Genomic DNA, 25,575 nt, shown 5'->3' with positions numbered 1-25,575 from the left:
CTATGCACATAGCACAAGGAGAACCCAGGTTGATGGGTGATAATACATTAAGAGTGACAACAAAACTGGAAATGAGAATAAAATAATGGTTGGTAAACTCATGCTAATACTCTACCAAAGGAAGAAGACATTCTTGCTGGTAAGGCAGCCGCTAGATTAAGGGGCGACAAGAAATATCTATTTAATTTATTTGTTTGCTTGTTAGGCGCTTATACTGGAAGTAAATATTGTTTCAAAGCGCACACAGGGCAACAGAGGGGGGATAAGGGGAATGTGAAACAAACAATTAATACAATTAAATACATTAAGAAATATTAAATACAGTGGGTTTGGGAGGACAAACCTTCTATGCCTTGTGAGTGTTCAGAACGTGCAAGTGCAGAAGGGAGGGGGAATGGGATAGGTGCTGTGGTGCCCATGGGTGAGCAACAGGTGGAGTGCAATGTAGGGTAAGTGCTAGCCTCCATGGAGGAGGGTGAGCCGAGGCAAGTGCTGAGGAAAGACAGAAGCTGGGGGCTATTTGGTGTGGGAGGTCAGGGCCCCAAGGATGCATAAGGGCCCTGCACACCAAACAAGCAACTGTGAAATTAGCAGAGGAGAATAGGTGAGGGGGACGAAGAGGGAAAGTGGAAAGTCTTCAGGAGCTTCCAGAATTTAAGAAAGTCTTGCTCAAGACGAAGAAGGAGGGGCAGACTGTTCCAAAGAAGGGAGCCAGCAGAGGAAAGCGATCGACCACCGGCCTTCGGTTTAGCAAAACCATTTTCACACAAAGAGTTGGTGCCAGAGGAGCGCAGCGGTCTAGAGGGGGAATATTTAGTATGAGAGAGTTGCAGATAGTGTGGTCCCCGGCCCTAGACGGCCTTGTGGATGGTATAGAGGGATTTGAATTTAATCCGTGAAGCAACCGAGAGCCAGTGAAGACATTTTAAGGCAGGAGAGATGCGGTCCATGGGCTTCAGGCCAAGGATAAGTCTTGCTGCCCTATTCTGGATTAGCTGGAGAGGTCGCAGAGTGGAAGAAGGGAGATTCAGGAGGAGGCTATTGCAATAGTCAAGCCTAGAGAGAACCAGAGCTCGGGTAACATTGAGCATCTGGAGGAAGGTGAGAAAAGGTAGAATTCCTTTGAGAAGGCAGAACTGAAAATGGAGCTTCTTGCCAATGTCCTGAGAGTGAGGGAGGAAGGAAAGAGAGGAGATGAAGATGACTTCAAGGTTTCTGGCTTCAGAAGAGGGAGTAGGGGGAGAGCACATGGAAAAAGGCCAGAGTGAATGCAAGGAGTCGTGGGCAGGGGTCCCAATGGGAAGGATCTCCATTTTGCTGGCATTGAGGCAGAGATCATTGGAAGTGCACCAGGCCTGGATGGCAGAAAGGCAATCAGGGATAATGGAAGATGCAGCAGAAAGTTTGAAGAAGCGTTGTGTGTCGTCAACATAACACTGGAAAATGGGGTAGAAGGATGAGATGAGGAGTGCCAGCAGTGTTAGGTAGATATTTAAGAGCCAAGGCGAGAGGATAGAGCTCTGGGGGACGCCACAGGCGGAGTAGGAAGTAGGAGAGTAGAAGGTGCCCAGGATGACTTGAGAGGAGCGATCAGTAAGGAAGGAGGTCAACCAGTCCAGTGCCCGCTCCGAGATGCAAAGTGTGTCGTGGAGCCTTTGTATGAGGATGGGGTGGTTGACCGTGTCAAATGCAGAAGAGAGATCAAAAAGGATGAGCACAGCTGGGGAGTTGGAATCCAGGGATGCAAGCAGTATCACAGGTGTTCAGAAGAGCAGTTTCCTTGCATCTGGATGCTCCGAATCCAGATTGATGGTCGTGGAGACCACCCACTAGTTCAGTGTGAGAGTTAAGTTGGGACAGGGCCAACTTCTCTAGCAGTTTCCCCAGGAAGAGGGTGATGGAGATAGGGCAGTAGTTGGCTGGATAAGTAGGGTCTGCTGATGTTTTTTTAAGGAGGGGTCGCACAAGGGAGTGATTGAGGGAGGAGGGGAAGAAACTAATAGCAAAGAAGTGGTTACAGAGATCAGCGAGTGCAGGGGCAAGAGAGACAATATTGTCCTTGATGGTTCTGGAGGAGCAAGGGGAATCCTGTTTGGACGAGACCTTCAGCGGACATCTCTGGTGACTTCATTGGGTGAGACAAGGGTGAAAAAGGAGAAGGAGGGTGTGTGGCCAAAGAAGGCAAGGGGATGAGGGATGGGTTCGGAGAGAGTGCAACAAGGCTTTCAGGATGTCCTGAGTTCTGGTGGTGAAGTGAGTGGCGAGTGTGTTGCAGAGGGCCCGAGATGGAACAGGGGAGGTGGATACTGCGGAAGGGTTTGATAGTTCCCAGCAGATTTTGAAAAATTCAGCCATGTTATTGGATGTGCCAGATACCCGTGTCTGAATGTGGGCCCTTTTCTTGGCACGGATAGAGTCTGTATTGCCTTTGGAGCAGGCCAGTTTGTCAGACGGTGCGCCTGGGGTTTGCCACTTCCGTTCCGCAGCTCTACACTTTCGTTTCAGGGTTGCAAGTTCGGAGTCGTACCAGGTGTTGTGCTTAGAGGCGGGTTTCAAGCGGGTTTCCAGGTAGGAGTGTGTTGTTTTCTTTTTTTTTTTAATTTTTATTTGTATATGGTTCTATCATAAAATAACAGAACCTTTACAAAATTTAAAAGACAAATAGTTGTTGCAGTATAATTCGTAAAATCTATAAAATCGTCATTCCATATAAATTCGCAATAGAACATTACCAAAATGCAAAAGCAAGGCAAATATTACATTTGAGAGAGTAGGAATACAAACATACTTGGATTAAAAAGAGAAGGAGAGAATACAGCATCACTCATATAGCACTTTCCCCAAATTACCAAGTTTACATGTATCATTTCCAGACATTGGTATCGGCATGTTTGTCTAGTTCCCGCTCTATCAATTTGCAAAATCTCATTAGGACATAGATAAGAGGTTTGTGGTTGCCTTGCATCATGCGGGCCCATAGGAATGGTAAACAATCAGTATAATTGATATTCACAAAGTCCATAAGTAAAACAGTTCTTGAGTGTTTAAAATGAGGACAGTATGAAATCCGATGTTTTAATGTTTCTACTGTTTCAATACATGTGGGAAACCTACAATGCTTGTTTTCACTAATCATCTTACTATCTGCCCAATTCGAGGTTCTTTCTTTGGTATAAAGTAAATTAAATTTAAACCGTAGAAAGACATTACGGGTGTGGTTACAGGGGAATAGGGTGATGTGATCATATCTGGGTATGCGTTTTTTTTTAAATAGATGGTATTCCTTATAAAGTTTATGTGACCCTATCTGGTCAATGGTGGTACACCAGTCAATCTCAAATAACTTTTTTTTTGGCATAGGCAGGTCTGTTGTAAACGTCCTCCATCGTGATATTGGCTTCATTCAGAATAACATGTATTCTTGTCAAGTATTGAGCCATGGAGGTCATTGGCCTTAGATCAATTGATTCTTTCATATCCATATATGGAGAGTTTGATTTAGGGTAAGTTATTTTTGCGAAGTTTGTAAGAAGTCGCCATTTCCAACGAGTGGATAGCGCTATGAAGCCTAATTCGTGCCTTAAAACTGCATTAGGCAGTGACATTGGAAGAGACATTGCCCGCTTCAAGGATGTCCCTTGCAATTGATCCAAGATCGCACCCATTTCGCTCAAACAAGTGTCCAATGAGTAAAGGATAACACTTTCAATTTTCAGTGTGAAAAACTCAATAAGAGGCATTAATGAGAACTTGCAGTATTTTGCGTGTATTATTTTTAACTGTGATGTAAGTGGTCGGATCTTGGTGCTTAATAGTTCGATCCACATGTTAATAGAGTTTTTCTCTTCTAGATAGTACCCTAGGTAAATGGTATCAATGTTTAAGGGGATAGTAGTCTGCATGATATACCATTGGGCTTTTCCAGTTCTCTTCTGCACGCCGAATTTCATCACTGCTGTTTTAGTTGGATTGGGAGATAAATTATGAGTTATGGCGAACTCTTCAAATAGTCGTAGTTTAAGTTGGAGGCCACCAGGAGTTGGATCAAAAAGAATGATATCTTCTGCAAAGGTGAGCCATTTTAGTCTAATAAGCCCAATTTTTACAGAGAATTAATTTCTCTCGTCCCAGCCTATGTCAAGATCTGCCAGATACAAATTAAAAAAGGTAGCGGCTAAATTGCAGCCTTGTTTTAGGCCTATTTTAGTGCTAATTGGTTTTGTTATGCGGCCCTCTGAGGTGAGTTTGATTTTATAAGAAGTGGTGGTGTGGAGAGCTATAAACCAGTATATTAGTAAAATGGTATTCCCATTTCCATTAATTTGATCCATAGTAAATTCAGAATCACTGTGTCGAAGGCTGAGGTCATGTCAATAAGTTCAATGTAAACTGGGTTAGCAGATTTTTGCTTCGCTCCAGCGATAGTAAATGCCATTATCATGGCATTGAGGGAGGTGCTCATCCCTTTCCTAAATCCAGTTTGGTATTTGGAATATAGCTCATGCATTTCGATATGTTTTTCCAGATCATGAAGAAGAAGGATTGCAAACAGTTTTGCTTCTGTATCGATTAGAGCGATAGGCCGATAATTCTGAGGCAGGGAAGTATCTCCTTTTTTGAATATCGGAATGATGTTAGCCAAGAGGCAGGGATAGTTCCCGAGTTATGAATGGCCTGAAATTTAGTTTTTAAAATCATAGCACATAGGTCCGGATCTGCTTTGTACAGGCAGGGAGGAAAACCATCAGGACCAGCTGATTTAGAGTGGTTCAGTTTAGAAATAACCCATCTAATATCGGCGATAGACCAATTTAAGCGTAGAAGATCTTGATATATTAGCTTACTGATAGTGGGATTCTGGAGCTGATTAGGCATCTGAAATTTGTGGGTAATATAGGTGCGCCAAGTAGCTTCAGATATAGCATTTGGTGGTGAAAGTGAAACTTGACTGTGATTGCTTTTGATAGTTCGCCAGATAGTGCGAGTATCATGGACTGTGATTGCTCTAATAAGGTTGCAATTAATTTCATTGTATCTTAGTATTATTATATGTTTTAGATTTTGTTTATGTAAGTCCATGATTCGGTTTCGCTGTATTTGGTATGTTTTGTGGGATATCTCATTATTTTTTCCTAAGGCTCTAAGGGCTTTGTTCTTTTCACGCTTCTGAATTTTACAGAGAGGATCAAATAAGTGTCGATGTGTGGTGACAGTTTTTTATTTTTACTGAAATGTAGTAATGCTGCCTGAATAATTGCAGCATAATTTAACTCTATAGTGCTGATGGAAGATTCCCGGGGGATATGTCGATTGGCAATAGCCAGCGTTACATATTTGACAAATTGTTTACATAGAGCTTGGCTCCATCTAAGAGAAAGTTGAGGGCGATCAGTTTCGCATAGCGTTGTAGAAGGATCAACTGCAAGAATATGGAAGTTAATTTTTAGTTTGCCAAGAATTTGAGCATGATCACCATAGGACATTGGAGTGATTTTTAGCGGTGCAGATGTTGTAAGTTATGAGTGACAAATATGAAATCGATAGTTGAGGATTTCGCCTCTCTGGACCATGTAGTCCAATTTGTTTCTTGATCGGGTATAATGATGTCTAAGTCCCAATCTTTTAAAAAGTTCCTCCATTTGGTACCTCTCTGCTTTGATAGAATGTTATTTTTAGAGCCTTTGAGCTCAGTAGTGGTCCTACAGTCGCAGTTAAAGTCTCCACCTAGTATTATTTCAGTGTTATTGTATTCTTGGGTTACAAATTCTAGGCAATTCTCCACCAAATCAATCATTTCATCGATTGGGGTGTGTGCTGGATTCCAATACATTGTAATTACAATTAAGTGATGATACTGGTGGAGATTTGTCTTTAGCAGTAGTGCGAGCAAATTGGTAGCCTTCCACACTATAGTGAAATCAAACCCTAATGCATTGTCCACTGCTATCAAAATGCCTCCAGAGGGGCGACCAACAGAAGATTGTATGGCTGATATGCAATGTGTTGTATAATCAGGCAGCGAAAAAGTAGTGGTTTTCATGGTTTCTTGGATCATTATGATTGATGGCCAATTGTAGCCATTTATCGTTGAGTGCCATTTCATCAGATTGTGATAGCCACATGAGTTCCAAGATTGAAAGGTTAAGCAAGTTTTTGAAGGAAGCTACGATACAACAGAGGATTCTTTGGATTTAAGAATGGAGTTAAGCATTGGGGCTAATCATGGCAGGTCGTGAGAAATGCCCACTTTGTGTAGCAATTCATTGATAACTCCATTTGCGTCTTCATTGGTTTTGGATAACGGGGTAGCATGTAGTTCAGGAATAGGAGCCTGAGGACATTTAAATTGAATACATTTCATTGCTTCTTGTTCATTTTCCATTGAACTTAGAACAAGACCTTCCTCTCTTATACCTTCCCTGTTGAACCTTAGATATTTCAGGACTGCTTCAGAGGACAAATAGCACACTGCACGGTAATTGTTTTCCGTGGATAGTGATACTCTCAAAATGTCCTCTGATTTAAACATTGGTAACTGAGGAATTCGACTAAATAAGAGTTAGAAGAAAAGGTCGATTAATGCGATTTATTCCAAGTAAATAGCACTTCCCTTCAAAGCCTACGAGGTGGTGTTTTTCCACGATGGTTTGTTCGATCTTATCAGTGGATCGATCGAACGTTTTTGTATGAGGATCGGAGGGATTGTTAGAGGAAGAGACAAGTTTATGCGAGCTGGTCGAATTTGAATTTGTTGGTTCATTGTCTAAGATTGTTTTAGTGGATCTTTCATAAAGTTCTTTCCTTAGAATGTCCAAGATATCATAATGTGTTAGCCTAGTGGAAGATGGTGCTTCCAGGACGGCTCTATGTTGTGGAAGACCGTGCACCATTGTGCAATTGTGCTCAATGGATGGTAGTAAACTGGGCTGGACCTGATTGGTTGTTGGCAAGGAGAGTGATTCCGCCGGAGGTACTGTTGTAAGAGATGATACTTTACCTCGTCCATTAACGACTATCTCTGATTGAGATAATGGGGGCGAGTCTGTTTTGCTAGTGTTAGTAGCAAGACAGTTCGGTACAATTGGAGCTTTGGAAGGAGTGAGTGGTAGAGCATTAGGAATGATCGGGTTCAAGTTACTCAGCTGTGAAGATGATAAATGTACCACTGGCTATACTAATACAGAAGAGTGATTTGCCCGTCCATTTACTGTGATCATTGGACCAGTAGTGTTATGAAGATCATTAGTTCCCATAGAGTTTGGGATGATGTTTTGATCATATGTGCAGGCTTCACTATAAGTTTTAGTCATTGTAGTGGTAGGAAATCCTAAAGGCAGTGCATCATCATGGCAAGTAGTGCGAGTTCTGCCACATATTGGAAAATAGTTGGCTAGGTTCGATTTAACACCAATCAGTTGTGCCGGGACCTGCTCGTTCAAGAACTCCACACCTGCTGGTGAGTGCTTTGATGTCGCATTGACTTTTTTTGTTTCTTCGTTTAGACATTATTGATGCTTTATTAATCTCATTGAGATGTGTTGGTAATTCTTTGTTGTCAGAATTCACCGGGTTAGTTTCCTTCAGAGGATTTATGCTAACGAATGAAGACGGGGTTTTTGGAGAATTTATTATATTGTTAGGTGATTTCAAGGGAGAGTTTGTGGGTAATATTAAAGCTTCTTGGCTTTCTTTTGAAAGTTGCTGAAGATCAATGTGATCTTCATCTGTAGTTGTGTCAGTAATGGTGCATGAAGCTTGATTAAGTGAATCGATTTGAGGTTTAGAACCTTTGGTCAGTGCATCCTTTCTTCTTTTAGCATACCTTTTAACAGCTCTTTGATGGAGTTTTTTGGCTCTCCGAGACATGAAGCCAGTAGGCCCCTCTGTTGAAGGCTGCTCTTGTGGGTCTGAGTGTATTTGTTCAAGTACATCGAGCAATTCAGTTGGACTATCTGGGCCATCTTGAGGCTGGGTGAATTTTGGGGTATGAAACGCTATGATAGTGTTCATTTTTTCTATAGCTAATTTTAGCTCGGATGAAGCATTTTGACAGATGCATACGGGATGGATTGGAAAAACTTCCGGTGAGGTTGAATGGGGTGTGGAGATTTGTTCAAAACAGCAGTGGGTATCTTTATTTTTCATTACTGGATTGGACACAATTGAGTGATTTGAAATTGGGGCTGCTTTGAGGTTTTTAAGCGTTTCAGCTGCCATAATAAATCCCTCAATGCGATCCATCTTTGAGGACATGAGTAAGAGCATTGATTTGATCTCCTTCAGTTCAAGATGGGTCAGGTCATGACCTTTATCGAGGAGATCGAGGATCTGTATAATAACAGGAAAGGAACCAGGGGAATGTTGGATTGAGCTCTCATCTGGGAATGGTGGAATGTGAGAGGATTTGTTGTGATTTGCCCCGGGTTCCGGAGATAGAATGGTTTGGCATGGAAGTAGCTCTTTGTTTATGTCATCCACAATTTCAGTACTCATGTCAAAAAGGCTTTTAAGATAATTTGGTAGGTGCGAGTGAAAAGACATGCGCTTTTTTACTGAGTTAAATACTATTGGGGTCAGAGTGCCGATAGAGCGGCAGATCGCCTGATCTAATGCCTCAATTTTCTCCATTGTTGCATCAAATTGCCTTTTGCCGTTTTCGTAGGACAGGGTGATTCAGAGCAACTTCTGAAATCATCAATGGCTTTACGCACCTCAGGGCTAATAGAAGGGGCATAGGCAGAAGGCACAGAGGGTGCAGGGAATAAAGTGTGATTGGATGAAGGGGAGATTCCCTGCGCATGTATTTGGGCAACATGTGGAGTCTGAGAGGATATGGAAGACTCCACATTGGTAGGAGTCATTACGTGAGCTTCAGGGGCTGCCGATTCGATATATGAGGATTTCCCAGGACAAACAAGCGAATCGATTTTGCTAACGGAAAGCGGAAAAGGGGTGATCAAATTACCCTTTAGACTTCTCAAGCCATTCGCCATGATTACGTTAGCAGAAGAACAGCGTTATTGATCTTACAAGGTGATATAGCGCAGATTGCTTAGTGCGTATAACTTTAGTAGAATATGGACCCTACCGACATTATAGTCGATGTATACGCTAGGTGGTTTAAAAGCACATGGCTAAGTGACAGGGTGTGCATAGGATGGATAGCTAAGTATCTGATCGGACGATCAGAGGGCATCAGTTAATTACTCCCTTTTACCTGAAGTTAGCGATGTAAAGCAAGTAGCCACCAGCTTCCAGCTAACAGCTAACAGCAAACAGCGCTACTTAGAGCGCGTACTTGATGCGCGCGCGCAGATGCGCGCGGGCGTCAGTAGATATGGTCTTCTGGGAAAAGGGGCGGAGTCACCTATAATAAGGTAAAGGTTGGTAAATATAAAGGATATCTATGGAATATGTTAAGATATATATATATCCTGTTAGAATGCAGTATATAAATACCGTTGTAGTCCCAATAGAAAAGTCCACAAATAGGTGTAAGCGTGACTGTCCCTCGATGTCCTCATGCAGGGGCAGCGTTCCTGGCCAGCAAACAGCGCTACTTAGAGCGCGTACTTGATGCGCGCGGGCGTCAGTAGATATGGGCTTCTGGGAAAAAGGGGCGGAGTCACCGTTGTAGTCCCAATAGAAAAGTCCACAAATAGGTGTAAGCGTGACTGTCCCACGACGTCCTCACGCAGGGGCTGCGTTCCTGGCCAGCAAACAGCGCTATTTTATCCAAAATCCAGATAAAAACAAGGGGTCCACTCAGTTCGATAAATACAACAGATTTAGTTCTCCATCCTAACACTTCCAGTAGAGGTGTTCCCCATTTGAGTTATATGTGAAAGCTATAGGTCCTAAAGGCATTAATCCAACTCCAACCTGCCTATAGTGATAATAAGGTATTGAAATATATTTTGCCACAATTGTTCTGTTGTCTAAACTTGGTGTCAGTAACAAACTGGAGAGGAAGCAACCCCAACAGCTGGCAGCAGAAGACAGACAAGCAGGAGAGTGAAACACAGAAAAATCTTTCCCAGTACTACAGGGTTTGCTTGCTTTCCAAGGCTGCTGTGTGGTCCTGAGAAGATAGTAAAAAAGATTATGCATTTGATCAACCACTGATGTTTCTGTTGGGAGGCATGTGGTAGCTCTAGAAGGGCCATTTCAGAGCAAAGTTTTAAGCCAGGGATGTGCCCTAGGGGGATGTTGCAATGTTTACTCTCGAGCCAAGAGAAGTAAAGGAGTACAAATGGGAGTGCCCTGGACATAACAAAACCTACACTTGAGAAATACATTCTACCATTAGACTGTACTTCACATAAATGTGGTTAAAATTGAAAACAGAATATCAAGATAATCCTTCCAAGAGGGGTGTTCCCTCTTATACATCACAGTGGAACTAGACCCTGCCCTACCCACAGACCCTAGTATAAGCAAAGAAACTGAATAACAGCTGTGACCGCCTTGGAAAGTAAAACAGTAAGAAACTGAATCAGGGAAGAACAGTGAAATATTACATTGAGCCAGCTGATGATGAAAGGAAATGCTGGGTGATGTCTGTACTTGTGAAAGGCCAGTAACAGATCTGTGCTTCCTCCTGGGCATGAATATACATTGCTTAGTGGAGGTAAATTCTTCAAAGTATTTCCTTTCCTGCGAAGTACGGAGTGTGAAAAACCATCATCAGGTGAGGAGTGATGATTCAAGTGGGGGGAGTGGGAGGGGTGGAGGTTAGGCAAAGATAAGGAAAGAGACAGTCAGAGGTAAGCTTGGGTCAGACTGGATTGAATATTGCTCTTGTGGCAAACACAGGTCTGACACCTGGAGTACGAGCTGGTACAGGGGATTAAAAAAACTATAGTTGACAGTATCACATCTGATGACAGATCTAATAAAATCGGAAAACAGCCAGCAATTACATTAGCCACATTTCTGAGAGCCTTCAATATGGAAACCAGCACAAAACCGATTCTGACAGCTGGTGTAAAGTCTATGAGAAATTAAAGAAATGGGTAATCGTTTCAAATAATCTCTATATTCACTGTGTGACTTAAGGTTCAGATAAGAAGAACAGATTACAAATCAGTGATGATTTGGGAGATGTCTAAAGTCTATGAGAAATTAAAGAAATAGGTAATCGTTTCAAATAATCTCTATATTCACTGTGTGACTTAAGGTTCAGATAAGAAGAACAGATTACAAATCAGTGATGATTTGGGAGATGTCTATTTTATTACCGAAAAAGGTGTAGAACGGTTTGCAAATGGCTAAGAGTGAGTGATGTTAAAGAAAGAAGATAAGTTATTAAGATAATAAATACCCACGAAAATCCCACTAAATGTTGAATGCCACAAAACGTGTTTAAAGAAGTGAGTTTTCTTTGAAGTGTGTAAGCATTTAGTGGTCCTTATTTTGCTACCTTATCTGATCAAGAGTATGTTTGCCCGTCACCAGTCCGATGCATCTAGTTTTGTGAAGGCGAGTGGACCCCTGGACTGTACTAAAGACACAGGAGGGACATATAAATCAGTGGTAAAATGTCTTTAACACCTACCTTCTCTCTAAATTCTGGATGAGTGTGCATAGGAAAAACAGAAAAAGTGAAGCAAACCTGCTACATGCATTACCCCTGGTTCTACAACAATGAATATTGAACAGGCAGCAAACCAAGCAAAATTGGTCACGGTTTTAAAACATTTGAATTACAGAACGGGGGAATATTGCACTCATTTGTGTGCAGTACTGGAATGCAAGAATATTTCATACCTGGTAGTGATTGTGCTGAGGTGTCAGTGCTGCTGATTGGAGCAGTGCTGGGAAGCTGCTGGCTGGAGCTCACCTCAGGTTCTGCACTAACTGAGGGAGATGCCGCCAGTTCACATGATGCAGAAGGCTTCAGCACAGGCGGAAGGAGCTCTTCTGTAACCGCTTGCTCATCTTGCCCAGGAATCTGCAGGGCAGATAAAGGAATGCTGATGGGCTGGCTGCTGCTTGAAGTACTCACTGGCATCTGAATTGGTACCTGCTGAGTAGCTACAGAGGGGCAGGCTGGTCCTTTGTTTTGAGATGGCAGCAATGTTCTTGCAGGCTTCTGAAGTGGAGGTGGCCTGGTTAGAACTGGTGGTGAAGCAGACATACTTTGCAAATCAAGTTCAGCATTGAGAGAAGTGGCTATTTGAGTGCTGCATTTTGGTGGCCCCACAAAAGAGGGCCCGGCATGACTTTGTGGTTTGGGCTTTGACATATGTGTCAAAGCTAGTGCTGGTCCATCAATGCCACCAGTAAGCTCTGCATTTGCAACAATGTAATAATCCTCAGGAATTTCTTGCTTAATTTTCTTGACAAAAACATCATCACTATTTTCATCACTGATCTGAAAACCGGAAACAGTAGACTGCCCCATTCCCGGTCTCTTTCGAGAAAGATGTGGTGATCTTTGGGCATGAGTTTCTAAGTCACTGTCATCTTCGGTCGCCGAAGATTCGCAAACCATATCAAATAAAGTGGCTTCGTCTTCATATTCCTCCACTGGATCATCCAGCTCTGATGGTTCACTGCAGTAAGAAAAGTCACAAGAATCTCTAGTTCTAATGTCAAGCTTTGTTTTCCCTATCCTTCCTGGGTGCCGTTCTAATGGGCTGGTTTGCGTCTCTGAAGGCACACCGGTGATGCTAGGGCTATCAGAATTGAAACTTCTATTGTCTTGAAAACACATCCTCTCTTGAGAGCCGGTACGACATGTAGCAGTCAATGGCCAGTGGTATGCATGGCCAGCACTGCAGCCCCACATTGCTGTCAGGTTACCATGGGATCCTTCAGAGAGCAGGTGTTTCAGGTTGGGGATGAGGCTGCAAATAGTCCCATGGCTGTGGGCCCAACTTACCAGTTTAGAAAGGTTTTCAGAAGACGTGTGAAGGCAATCCTCCATTTTGAAGGATCAACTTGAGCGTTCCTAAAAATAAAACAATACAATTACATTTAAATAAGGACTTTTTCTTGCAAAGATCACACCAATATTTAACTTATACGAATAAGAAGCTAATCAAAAACCACTACCGTCAGAGTGAGAACTTAAACATAGATCACTTTCTATGGGGCATTCCAGATATAGTTTCTATGTTAGTTGTGCCCCAATCTACCTGCAAGAACCTTTACCAGCACCTCCTTTCATTGACGTACTTCATAACACTGGCTTTTCTTCTCCACTGTATTGAGGAACACTTATTTCTGGAGCAAGTATTCAATCAGGTGTAATGACCAGGATCCGGAGCTCCATAATAGTGGTTGAGTGTTACAGAACACTATTTGCCTATGTGTCTTATTGGACCATTGTACAATGTGTAGCAGCTTAAAATCGTCCAAGCATGGTTGGTGCCATTATCAAGTCCCACCAAAACTATAGCATTTCATAATTCTTCTCTTTCTGTTTCAGAGCTGTTAACTGGTGCTCGGCCTTGCAGCCGCTTTGAAATAATCACAGGTTCAAAATGCATTGGCACTGCAACTGAAAGTCACCTCTACAAGTACATTATAAAACACATACATGCTAAGATTAATCATTGTAAGCCAAAAAATAAAATAAAAAGTAAATAAATAATCAAAGATAAAGAAGCAGCTTGCACAATTGAGAAATCTGTGTGCTTATTCAGGCATTTAATTGATAATTCAACCTCTCAGTGTCTAACATAACAAATGCTCAACTAGCAAGAATGGTAACAGTCTATCTAGAGAATAAGGGTCTAATACGCAATCATACATTATCAAATACAGGGACATTCTGTAAAATGTATTACTGGTGAATGTTGATAATGCAGGTAAAGTTAAAGAGAAATAGATTTTGTCCCACTAGATAGCTCCTTTAAGCGAGCTGCAGAATGCATTATGCCACATTAGCACCCTGGGCGGAAAGCTAGCCAATCAGGTGGCTATGAATGTGGGCTGACACTACCAGTGAAAGCCTGTGTTCTATGCGGCCTGATGGTCGGCTCCCTCGCTCGCCATCTTCCCCCAACCCGACCCCGCTTTTTAAAAATAATTCCTGCGCCCAAACCAACTTACCTGTTTGTGGCGGCAGCGAATCTCTCTGCTGCTCTGCTGCTGCTCCTCCGGTCCCCGCTCTGGCCGCCATGAAAATGGAAGAAGGGCTCCATACGGAGCCCCACCTTCCTTCCGTGGCAGACATGTTGGTAGACTATTTTATCTCTGCGAACGGGATTCCAAGAGGCACGGAAAGAAAATACTTTCAATTTACATGTGGGTTGAGAAGGCCGTCGTGGGGGAAAGGTGGTGACCCCAGCAGGAGAGACGCAGTATTCTTCCCTACATAAAGAAGACAACTGCATCATTCCTAAAACCTTAATGGCTTGCTGTGAATGTACAAGTCCTTCCTGTTGTAAAACCCCAAAATCCCTTCTTAAAAATCACTCTAGGCAAGATAATATTTGTACCTCATACACACACAGCACTCCTTTAACATCTCCTGTCTCTAATGGTTCTTTGATGAGAAATTCTGAAAAACATCACATTGAAAGTCACAGACATTTTACAAACTCCAACTCCCAGAAAGATTCAAATACTGAGACAAGGAAGGAGTTAATGAGGATTAAAAAAAACACAAACATGAGCGGAACATTTAAAATTGGTAGCCGCTTTCACAACAGGAGAGCTGGGGAAGAAGGAAGCAGATCCGGAGACGAGAGAAGCAGTGCTGAAGCAAGACGCATTGCAGAGAAGGACTGCGCTGGTGGAAGCACGTACTTTTACACCGCTGCTCGCAGGCGTTACATACCTGTGTGGCCCGAGGCTGGTGGGGACTCTGCAAACACCAGGAAAGAACCATTGGAAGACCGGCAGCAACAACGGAGCTACCGGGAACATAGTTGTGCAGAGGGACTGCGGTCGTGCAGGCGAGTGAGCATGGAGCAGCCATGAAGCTGAAAGGAGGCCTGCTGTGCAGGGGAGGCCATACCAGAGTGGAAGCATCAGCCAAGTGGCTTGCCTCAGATTGGAAACACTTCAGGACACCAGTGAGTCTGCCCAGAGCTATTGGGGACCCCAGGGTGTAACGAAAGGCATGGGTGCAATTAAGAAACTATTTTGAATACCGACCAAGTGAAGTAAAAATACAGAATTTGAACAATTCCCCATACATGAAATGTCAAGGTGGGGGAAAGTTGGAGCAAGTATTACCCGAAGCAAAGGAATAATAATTAAGATATAAAAAGGCAGAACTTGAACAGATCCCCATACATGAGATGTCGGTTTGGGGAAAGTTGGAAAAGTAGTACCTCATGCCAATGAAGTAGAAACACGGTGAAGTATGTGAGACAGGCATTGTATAAAGAGAATTTATTGAATTCTTGGTGGGGGTCACAATCATCAATTTCTTATGCTCGGCGACCGGTTTTACTTGTTTTCCCTTTTAGGGAGTGTCGCAAATGTGAGGAAACGGAGGTCAAACCCCACCTCCGGTAGGTAAAGCAGTGTTAGGTCCTCACCAATAAACTGCGTCACAGTCTGAGCTTTGATTTCAAACTGTTTATTATCAACAGTACCCCGGAGAGCCGACCCCATGCAGGGACAAGCTGACCGATCGGTGGAATTAAACCTATAATACTTTCACTAATCATCAGGAGAATGACCATAACACACACATGTTAAGTCTTTTGTAACAAATGCCCTCATTTGAAAAAGGCACCAGGTGTGCCGAAACACATGTCATCAAGGGGCTTCTCCTAAGGGAGCAATAACATACTCTTGTTGATGATAAGCAGTTTGAAACCAAAGCTCAGACTGTGGCGCAGTTTACTGGTGAGGACCAAACACTATTGTATCAAGTGAGACACAGACTCAAAGCTGTTAGTTTCAAAACCTTTGTTTATTGTTTACTAGCGTTCCTGTTAACGCCTAACTGGCCCTAACTGTAAAGGGATGCTTCGAAGGGCCGTCGGTGTCTGAAAGTCAAAAACAATGATCAGTCTATGTCTAAACCTATGCTTGCCCTCACTCTTTACAAAAATATGTTGGGAAGCCTTTAAAAAGGAAAAATAGTAGTTCAAAGAAAAGGAAATGTAGACCACAGCTGGTTTTAGAATCCAAGTGATTTGCCCGCGGCTGAAAGTACAGCGGGCAAAAGGTTTGCATGAGAAAGGTGCGAACTACCAAAAGTTTGCACCTTTCTCATGCGAACACACATACATTCTCACACCCACACGCACAACACACCCATAACCCCCGCCCACACACCCAACATAAACAAACCCCACTTACCTTCATCTTCACGCTGTGTCCCTGCAGCACCAGTTCCTTTTCACTTCCGTGATCGGGAACTGGTGCTGCAGGATCCTTTTCTTTTTCTTTTTTTACATAAGGCTGCGGGGGTGTCCCCCGCTCACTATACCATAAAGTATAGTGAGCGGGGCGATGCGGGGGACACCCCCGCAGCCCCTGTTTCTTTTTTTCTTTCTTTTTTTTTTTAGACGGAAGGCTGCAGGGGTGTCCCCCGCAGCCCCTGCTCACTATACCATAAAGTATAGTGAGCGGGGCGATGCGGGGGACGCCCCCGTTTTTTTTTACAATGCTACCACCAAGGTTTGAACTTTTGGTGTTCGAACCTTTGGTGGTAGCATTTTTAGAACTTTTGGTCGTTGCAACCATTTTTTTTGGGGAGAATCGTCCTAAACCTCGTTTTAGATAGTCTTACCTATGGCTGTAGTTCTGCCAGTGCAATATAGTTCAATTAAAAAGGGGAGCCCTTAGAACTTTCCACGCAGAGCTGTTGCAGCAAATCAACAAAGTTCACAATATCCTTGGGACTCTTGGGGTTCCCTACCCGAAGCCTGGACTCTTCCAGTTCCAAACAAAAAAAAGAATACACAGTTCTGGTCAGGCCTCTCAGGGTCCCGTTCCCCAAGCTTAAGCCTCTTCCGTCTTTCAACAAAGTTTCCCTAGTCAGGATGTACCTTTTGTTTCTCACACAATTCTTCTTAGGCCTCTAAGTGTTCCCTTCCTCAAGCTTAGGCCCCTTTCTTCTTTAAACAAACAAAGGTCTCCTAGTCAGGATGTACATTTCACTGTACAGTTCTTACATGGGGTAGTATCAGAGACTTTCGAGAATACTGGGCTCTTTGCTCGTCCCAAGAGTCCACCACTCTGGCCTTTAACCCCTCTCCTTATTCCTTGCTCCTCCTTTTTAAACTTTCACCTTCAGGTGCTTCCTGCACCCCTTCTTCCTCTTCTTTGTTTCCTTTGATTTATCGTGCACACTTGCACCCTGCTTTGCTGTATTTTCTCTGTATGGTGCCTCTGGCACGCGTTCCTCTTTACAGCATGCAAACTTGCACCCATTCGTTTCTTTCTTTCCACCCTTTCCCTTTCAGGTGCTTCCTGCACCCCTTCTTGCTTTCCTTTGTTTCCTTTATTTGACCGTGCAGACTTGCACCCTTTTCTTTATTGTGCACACTTGCACCTCCCTTCGGTTTCTTGTCTTTATATCATGCCTCTCGCACAGTTCCTGTCTTTACAGTGGACACTTGCATCTGTCCGCTTGTCTCTCGTGCCTCTTGCGCACTTCACATGCCTTTAATCTACTTTACCTTCAGCTCGCTAGCTCCTTTTTCTTCTTTCTGTTTTTCCTTTTTCTGTTATTTCTTACACTTTCTGTACTTCTTATGATTTCTCTCATTCTTCGTTCTGTGCTGCTTTGCAAATTGTGCCTTTCTCCCGCTCTGCATCAGTCACACACACTGTCCTGAGTTTCCCTCCCTTACTTTCACGAAACTCACTGGGCAGCGTCACGTTGACAGGCCGTCTCCCTCTGGATATGTGGGGTTGAGGTCTGGGTCTCACCACCTTCCCCTCAGGCACCCTTTGGACTGGAACAGATCCCAAGGAAACAAGCACTTCACCGACCGTTGCCAACAGGATGCAGGCTGCCTCATTCCGGCTTGTTGGAGGCACGACTCCCTAGCCACGGTGCAGCCCCTCACCACCAGAATTCTGCTCTCCTCCAGAATTCAGCTCCAGCTGCTCTCTGCTCCTTGGCTTCTCTGGTCCAGACAGCCGATCCATCTCGCTCTATGATTCTGGCAGAACCTGACTTGGGATTCAGAAGGGATCCCCTGCTGGTCTCAGCCACACAGCCTCCCTTCTGCTCTCCCTCTGCTGTCCCAGCAGGCTGCTTTTATACACCTGTTTTGTATCAATGGGTTGCAGGTGTGTGGTCAGGGCTGGGTTGGCCTGACCTCCAATACTCCAATTAACAGGACATGCCTGTCCTTCAGTCATGAGTAAGTCAGCTCTTAAAAGTGCAGTATACATTTTCCTTCCCTGCTCTTTCTTTGTAATAATCTGTAGTGAAGAGTCAAGTAGAGTCAGGTGTGCGCAGTTGTAGTCAAGTGCCTGACCTTGCCAGACTCTATTAAAGGGACAGCCAAATGGTGGTATGTAGTAGGCCTCTTTTTGCATCTCCACGTTGTTCCTATGGGCAATCATCATTGCTCTCGGTCACTTCTTCCTCGTCCCAGTGTGTGTTAGAAATGGGGAGGGGGAGATGGGGTGTGATTGAAAATTCCCCATGAAGGCTGAGGGAGAGTGGGTTGGGGTATTATTGGGAATGGGGAAATACCATGTCTCACCCTTGGGTATTCTCCTCCCAATCCCTTGTGACCCTCCACTCAGGTGATCCTGCCTCACTTGTCCACCCCCAGGGTCGAGATCCAAAAGCGATGGCCCTTCCCTGGCCACCTGAATGGAAGATCCCGAGGGAGTAGGTGGGAGAATACTGCCATGTTTCTCACACATAGTGCAACTGTGTTGCATTAAAGGACAGTGAACCCAAGAAGAAGTCCTGTTGAAAGGAGTAGACCAGACAGTGAACACCGGGAGGCAAGATACCTGGCAGGAGAGTTGTAAGGACTCATATTGGCAACATTAAAGACAGACGCAAGTGATCACAGTTCAAGGGTGTTTATTAAACTGTATACGCAGATTGGAAAACACCTAATCTAAGCCTAAATCTAAGATGGGAGCAAGCTAAAACCATCAAATATAATAAGTCCGTCCTAGTGGCGTCTTGTCAAGTAAAAGGGCCTATACTAAAAAAACGAATGCCAATCCATACAACTTAATACAAAAAGAGTGTGGGATAAGATTCACAAGAAAGAAAGAAGTGTTCACAAATATTGCCGCCTCGGTCACCACCATCCTCTTTCTCTGGTCCCTTAACCCCACCATGAAGTATCTCTGTTCTCTTGCTCTCAGTTGTCTTGCCAGTATATTTCCCACTTTGTTCCCATGCTAATAGAAGGGCTGCTTACATCTTAATATGGTGCTCTCCACCGACCGATTAACAAGCTGCCGTAGCTGCCCCCTCACATGTGCCAGTTGCCTAGCTGTTTCCGTCATCTGCGACCCCTTGTGTACTGCCTCGAATCTCAATATTTCTGCCTCCAACTACTGTTCCTCTCTCCTCCTCCCCTCCTTCAATTCTTTGGTGATGTTGATAATATAATTTTTGATGTGAGCCTTGAACCCGTCCCATCTCTCCCCTACTTAACCCCTGGTTCCTTATCCATCGCCATGTATTTTCTAACTCTCCTTCTATCAGGTTCCCGGTTCCCTTGTCCCTCAGTAGGTAATCCTCCAGCCTCCAAGCTCTATTCCCCCTTCTGGCGGCCCCCTCTTCCCAAAACAGTGACACTGAAGCATGGTCAGAGAGGGTAACAGACCCGATTTGCGCTTTAAAACCCCCTTTTTAGGATGCCCTATGTTGCTAGGATATAGTCTATTCTTGAGTATGTTTTGTGTACTGAGGATGGCTATACTCCAGACCTCCATCAGAGCTAATCCCACAGGTGCTTTGTCAGGGTCCCTGTAGCGTGTCTCCCCTCGCCCCTCATGATCTGTCACATAGCGAGTAAAATGCCAAATTGAAATCCCCTTCGACCACCCATTCACTGTCTCCAAACACCTCCAACTCGTCCATCCAAGCCTCCAGGTACTGGTCCTGCCCCTGATTTGGTGCATACACTGACACTAGGGTGTACATCTGCCCCTTTATTTTCCCCTTCACCATTATGTACCTCCAAAGTGCATCCCTCTTAACACTAGCTCCCTCCATATTAAGCTCTCAATGCAGCAATATTGCTACCCCAGCCTGCTTGGTTTGGGCATGCGCCTGGAAGCAAGTGGGGTACTCCCTACAGTATATTCACCTCGCATCCTCCCGTTTTAAATGTGTTTCCTGTAGGAAAATGACACGCGCCTCTTTTTTGACAATATCCCTTAGGACCCTCAGTCTCTTGTTTGGGCTGTTCACCCCCCTCACATTCTACGATTTTACTTTAACCATTACTACATTTTTTGCTCCACACTACTGCACCCCCTATGGAGCACCCTCTCCCTCACCCACACCCTAGTGATATCAAACCTTTCTTCAGAATATTGACCCTCCCACTTTAGACCTGAACTCCACCTTGTCGCTAAACGTGTACCTGGAACCCATGTCCAGTTTCTGGATGGAACCACCCTCCTGCAAACTAGCCTCGGCATTGGCCCTGTCCCTCCCCCTCCATGTCAGTCCCCCCCACCATACCCAGAGCAAACAATTCAACCTTGTGAATAACGCTTTGTTGAACGAATCAACTATTATACATGCTGCAGACCCAAGTTCAAGCCAAGTAGATGTCCTCACCAACCACCACTACCGCCATATATTATTGTTATCTTTTCTCCACCACATCCAGGTGGAAGGCAGTTTATGTATTTTTTGTGATCTTTGTGGCCCACCAGTCTTGGCTCACCGCAGAGCGTCTCTTCTCTCCCTCCTTTGGATCTCCCTCTACCTGGGGCCTCAACCTCAAGATCCTTAGTCCATCCTCCACATTTTCCTTTTTTTTAAATTAAGTTTTTACTGGCATTTGCATTTTTAAACAAGTAAACATTTCCCCTTCCCCTATCCCCCTTCTTTCTCCTTCCCTCTTACCCCCCGCTCCCCATCCCAGAGCTGCTCCCCTTATAATGCTTTTGATACAAGGAAATTCCATTTTGATCGTTTGGTCAAAAGTCAAAAATACAAATATTCTGCGGGCACGTTTCAATCCTATAGTCATCTCTCAAGTATTGCAGCAGTTCCCCCTCAGTCTGAAATTGTTGGATGTCGCCTTGAATTGTATAAGTTACCCATTCCATAGCCAAAATATGCTAAATTTTAAATAACCATTCGTGATGGGTGGGAGCAGCCTCCTGCTTCCAATTCCACGCTAATACCAATAAGGCATCCAAACTCAGAACCATACATGCTTTGATGCGCACCCTTCCTCTTGGTGCCTTATGCTTTAACCATAGACCCAAAAGGCATTCCTCAATCCCCAGAGGCGTATCTGTCCCCATCACCTCCTGCATTGTCGTACAATCTTGACCCAAATACGCTTACAAGGCCGGACAAGACCACCAAATATGGTGCCAATCCCCCTTCCCTTTTCAATTCGGCCAGTATTCCGGGGATGTCTCCGGATTCATAGATCTAAGTTTCTCTGCGGTATAATGCCATTGAATAAGGGCCTTATACCACATCTCCCTAAGTTGGATGGATCGAGTAAGCCTCAGGATATTGCCCCATAATACCTCCCACTCATCCTCTAATATATGTCAGTCTAGGGTTTGTTCCCACTTTTGCATATAAGACCACCTTTCCCGTGGGCCACATTCTGCTGTTAACGCATAAAATGTGGAGATTAGATGTGAATCTCCCGCTTGAGTTGCTACATATTTTTCGAATGCAATAAGTTGCCCACTCGCCGCTGATTTATTAAGGGGATGTAAAACCCAATGCCCTAGTTGGTAATAGCTAAACCTATCCTCTTCCTTAAGGCAAAAAGATTGCTTACATTGCTCAAAAGTTTTAACTTTGTTGCCTTCCATCATGTTTCTTAACCTTACACAGCCCGCCCCCCTCCATTTCCTAAATGTTAGTATATCCCTCCCTGGTGTGAAATGGGTATTCCCAAACAATGGCATAAATGGGCCTAGGCAAATGGGCCCCTAAAATCAGGAACCCCCATTCCTCCCCTATTCCTCGTAGCCATTAAAGTTTGCATGGCCGCCCGCTGTCTCTTATTTTGCCAAATAAACGTAGGCAATAAGCGATTGAGTGACTTAAACATTTTCCCAGGGAGGGACACTGGCAAAGCCTGAAAAAAAGTTTTAAAAAAGAGTGGGAGGGTCACCATTTCAATCGAGGCCATAGGCCCCATACATGAGATATGTAACAGATTACATCGTAAGTCGGTTTTGAGTGCGTTAAGTAATTGGGAATAATTCTCCTCATATAATGTAGCCATTGATATTGTAGAATGAATCCCCAAGTATTACATTTTGTCCACCGCCCATTGAAATTGGATACTCCCCCCGTATTTCCATTTCCTTTTCTCTTGACAGTGAGACGTTTAATATTTCAGATTTATTTGTAATCCTGATACTTCCCCAAAGAGAACCAACTCGGATGTTAACGCCTTTTTTCCACTGGGTCACCAAATGCCAATAACATGCCATCCACAAATGACATTATTTTGTGCTCCCTTCCCCCAAATTGGATAACTTTCACTCCCGACGCTTCTCAGAGATTTTGTAAAAAGGGTTCCAGATAAATTGCATAGAGCAAGGCAGACAGCGGGCATCCCTGTTTAGTTCCCCTTTCCAGTCGGACAGAGCCAGACAGCTATCCATTGATAGACAAACGCAGGGTTGGAGTCTGATAATTGGCTTGTATCCTGGTTGAATGCCTTTTCAGCATCTAGAGCGAGAAGAACAGCCGGAATCTCACGTCCCTCTGCTTTTTCTATTAGGTGACAAATGCTTCTAATATCGTCGAAGGTTTGGCATTGCTTAATAAAACCTGCCTGGTCAGGTCCTAATAAAACTTGCAGTCTATCCTCTAGTCGTGAAGCTAAAATCTTAGTATATTTTAGCGTCAATATTAATTAACGCTATCGGACAATAGGAACCGCACTGTGTTGGGTCTTTACCTGGTTTCGGGAATATTACCATTTTAGCCTGGTCCATATATGTTATAATAGGACCAGTTCTTTCAAAAGAATTATATAATTTTGTTAAATACAGGGTGAGAACTGTTTGGTATTTCCTATAAAAGATGGCCGTAAAGCCATCCGGACCCAGCGCCTTGTTTAGGGGGAACTTACCAAGAGTTGTACTGACTTCCTCCTCTGTAATGTCTTCCTCTAGTTCTTCTCTATCCTCCTTCAACAGCTTCGGGAGAGTTACATCTGCTAAGTAAGAAGATTGTGATTCCCTTGCAGGCTTTTCAGAGGAGTATAAAGCTCCATAATCTCATTCGAAGCATCCAATAATTCCCTCCGTCTCTACCACTTCTTCCCCTTCCCCCTCCCTAATTTTCAAGATCGTTTGGGCTGCCCCCCTTTATCTCAATTGCTGTGCTAATAGTCTCCCCACCCTATTTCCCTTGATATAATAGTGTTGTTTGGCTCTAGAAGGGTCCGCTCAGCTTTTTTAGCCCTTAATATCTTGAGTTGCCCGCAAACTGCTCTATATGCTTTTAACGTTTCCCTCCTTGGGTAGCCATTTTTGGTATAATATCTTTGGGTTGAGCCTCTAACTTCTCCTCCAACTGCAAGCTTAATATTTCACTCAGGGCTTTACATGCAATCATTTCCCCCCTTATTACCGCTTTGAAGGCGTCACCATATACCCGGGGAGGTATTGCATTGATGCCTACTCCCGGGCATCCGGATCAAGCCCATCAGCCCCGGGAGCAGGCATCCAGACATTTACAAAAACCCCAGCAGCCCCAGCTAGGGGCTGTCTGGGTTCAGTCCTGGCGCCTTAGGTCCCAGGCTCATAGACATTACTTACCTCATGCAGACCATGCTGCAAATAAATCCAAGCCAACGTGAGGCCTGGATGGGACTATTTTACTACAGGGACTATTTTTTACTCGGGTGTGGTCCTGGGGAACTTCTTTCCTAGGACTACTTTGGAGGCTTTTTAAACCACGCCAGAACAGCAGCACATGCTTCGTGTCATTCTGCATCCAGCAGCGTGACTCTCACCGTGCCTGCAGCCAGCATCCAGTCTTCTGCCACGCCCGCGTGCCTGCAGCCAGCATCCAGTCTTCTGCCACGCCCGCCTCAAATCCAGAGCTCCTAGGAAGAAAAGGACAAGGTTAGAAAATGAACTTATTTCAAATTCCTTACCTGATTCCGGATCCATTCCATCTCCTGACCTGGAAAGTACATCAGTCCTGCACACGTCGCTTCGCCAGCTGCAGCACTGTGCCAAACTCGCCAGTTCTCACAGCATCTTTCGATCCGGCAGTGTCTCCATCATTTCTTCGCCGTACTCCGGCACCTAGGGGCACAAGAATAACAAGGTGAGCCAAGGGAATCAACAAATACCTCTTACCACCATAGACTTACCTGATTTACCACCGGCGGTATTATTCTCCATATCTTCATATGCCGCATCTGTAAAGAGGGAGAAAAACAACACGTTAACGCATGCAATAGTTACCAGACAGCGTTGGGTAACACAGACTCTTACCTGAACGCCAGCAGCAGCTACGAGACCTTCTTCTCACAAACTCAGTTGCAACTTAAGGAAGGAAGAGGACAAGAGTGAACTTCGGGCACATTGAACTCTTTGAACTTGATACTTACCATCCCGCCTGGGACTTCAGAGTCAATGCTTACCGGAACTCTCCCAAAGCCTTCAAACCAGTGAAGTAACCGGTATCTACGCGCCCCTGCCCATGGAGAGCTCATCTTTGGCAAACATAAGGTGAGGTTACTAAGGGGATATCGGAGGTGATTAGTGAGGGAGAGCGAGAACAGTTGGGAGGCCATCACTAAAACCCACAGGTGGCTAATCCCTGCCTCCACTTGCAGAAAAATACTTCTTTGGGTCCAGCAGACAAGACTAGGCGGGTCCGTCCAGACAGTCATCTCTGCACTACGCATCACGTTGACGGAGACCGCAGCTGTCCGAGTCCGATCGACACCCCTGTGGGGTCCAGGTGAGCGTAACAGGTATCCTCCATCACATTCTCTCTAAAATTGATTTGAATCTTCTCCCCTACCTTGGCTGAGAATAACATATCGGTCAGAATCCATTCTGGTACACCCACTGCCATAACCCCTTACGTCAAAATGTCATTTCTAGCATTGCCCCCAGCAGGGCATGGTCCGATAGCGCTATTGCCCCGAAAGATACTTCACGAACTCGTCCCAACAATCGAGAGGAAACACATATATAAGCGATACGTGATTGGGATCTATGGATGCGAGAATAAAAACGTGAATCCAGCTTCTTTTCCCTTACAAGCAGACCACACATCAACCACCCCCAGTTGTTTGAATTTTTCTTTAAGTTGAAAAGAGGGGAAGCCTTGTTGTGCAAACCCTATGTTGCTTCTATCCATCACTGTATCCCAAGCTATATTAAAATCCCCTGTTAGTATAACATATCCCTCCAGGAAGGTTTCTAGTGTTGCCAGTGTGGCCCTGAGGAAACCATCTTGTCCGGAGTTAGGTGCATACA

General features: G+C 44.3%; 1 protein-coding gene across 5 annotated transcripts in view; it reads right to left on the bottom strand.

Annotated features, from left to right (window-relative positions):
• The window catches only part of KIAA1958 (KIAA1958 ortholog), a 962,448-nt gene that overhangs the window by 534,503 nt on the left and 402,370 nt on the right, over positions 1-25,575 (bottom strand). For all 5 annotated transcript variants that reach the window (XM_069630639.1, XM_069630637.1, XM_069630638.1 and 2 more), the window contains one exon: positions 11,770-12,955. In XM_069630639.1, coding sequence (XP_069486740.1) covers positions 11,770-12,931 — 1,162 coding nt within the window. In that variant the 5' untranslated portion in view covers positions 12,932-12,955. The remainder of the gene's footprint in view (positions 1-11,769; positions 12,956-25,575) is intronic.

The sequence above is a fragment of the Ambystoma mexicanum genome, chromosome 6q (assembly GCF_040938575.1).
Source record: "Ambystoma mexicanum isolate Mex_15411 chromosome 6q, UKY_AmexF1_1, whole genome shotgun sequence".
Classification (NCBI taxonomy): Eukaryota; Metazoa; Chordata; class Amphibia; order Caudata; family Ambystomatidae; genus Ambystoma; species Ambystoma mexicanum.
The sequence above is the reverse complement of the archived record's forward strand: the minus strand, read 5'-3'. Positions and strand labels throughout refer to the sequence as shown.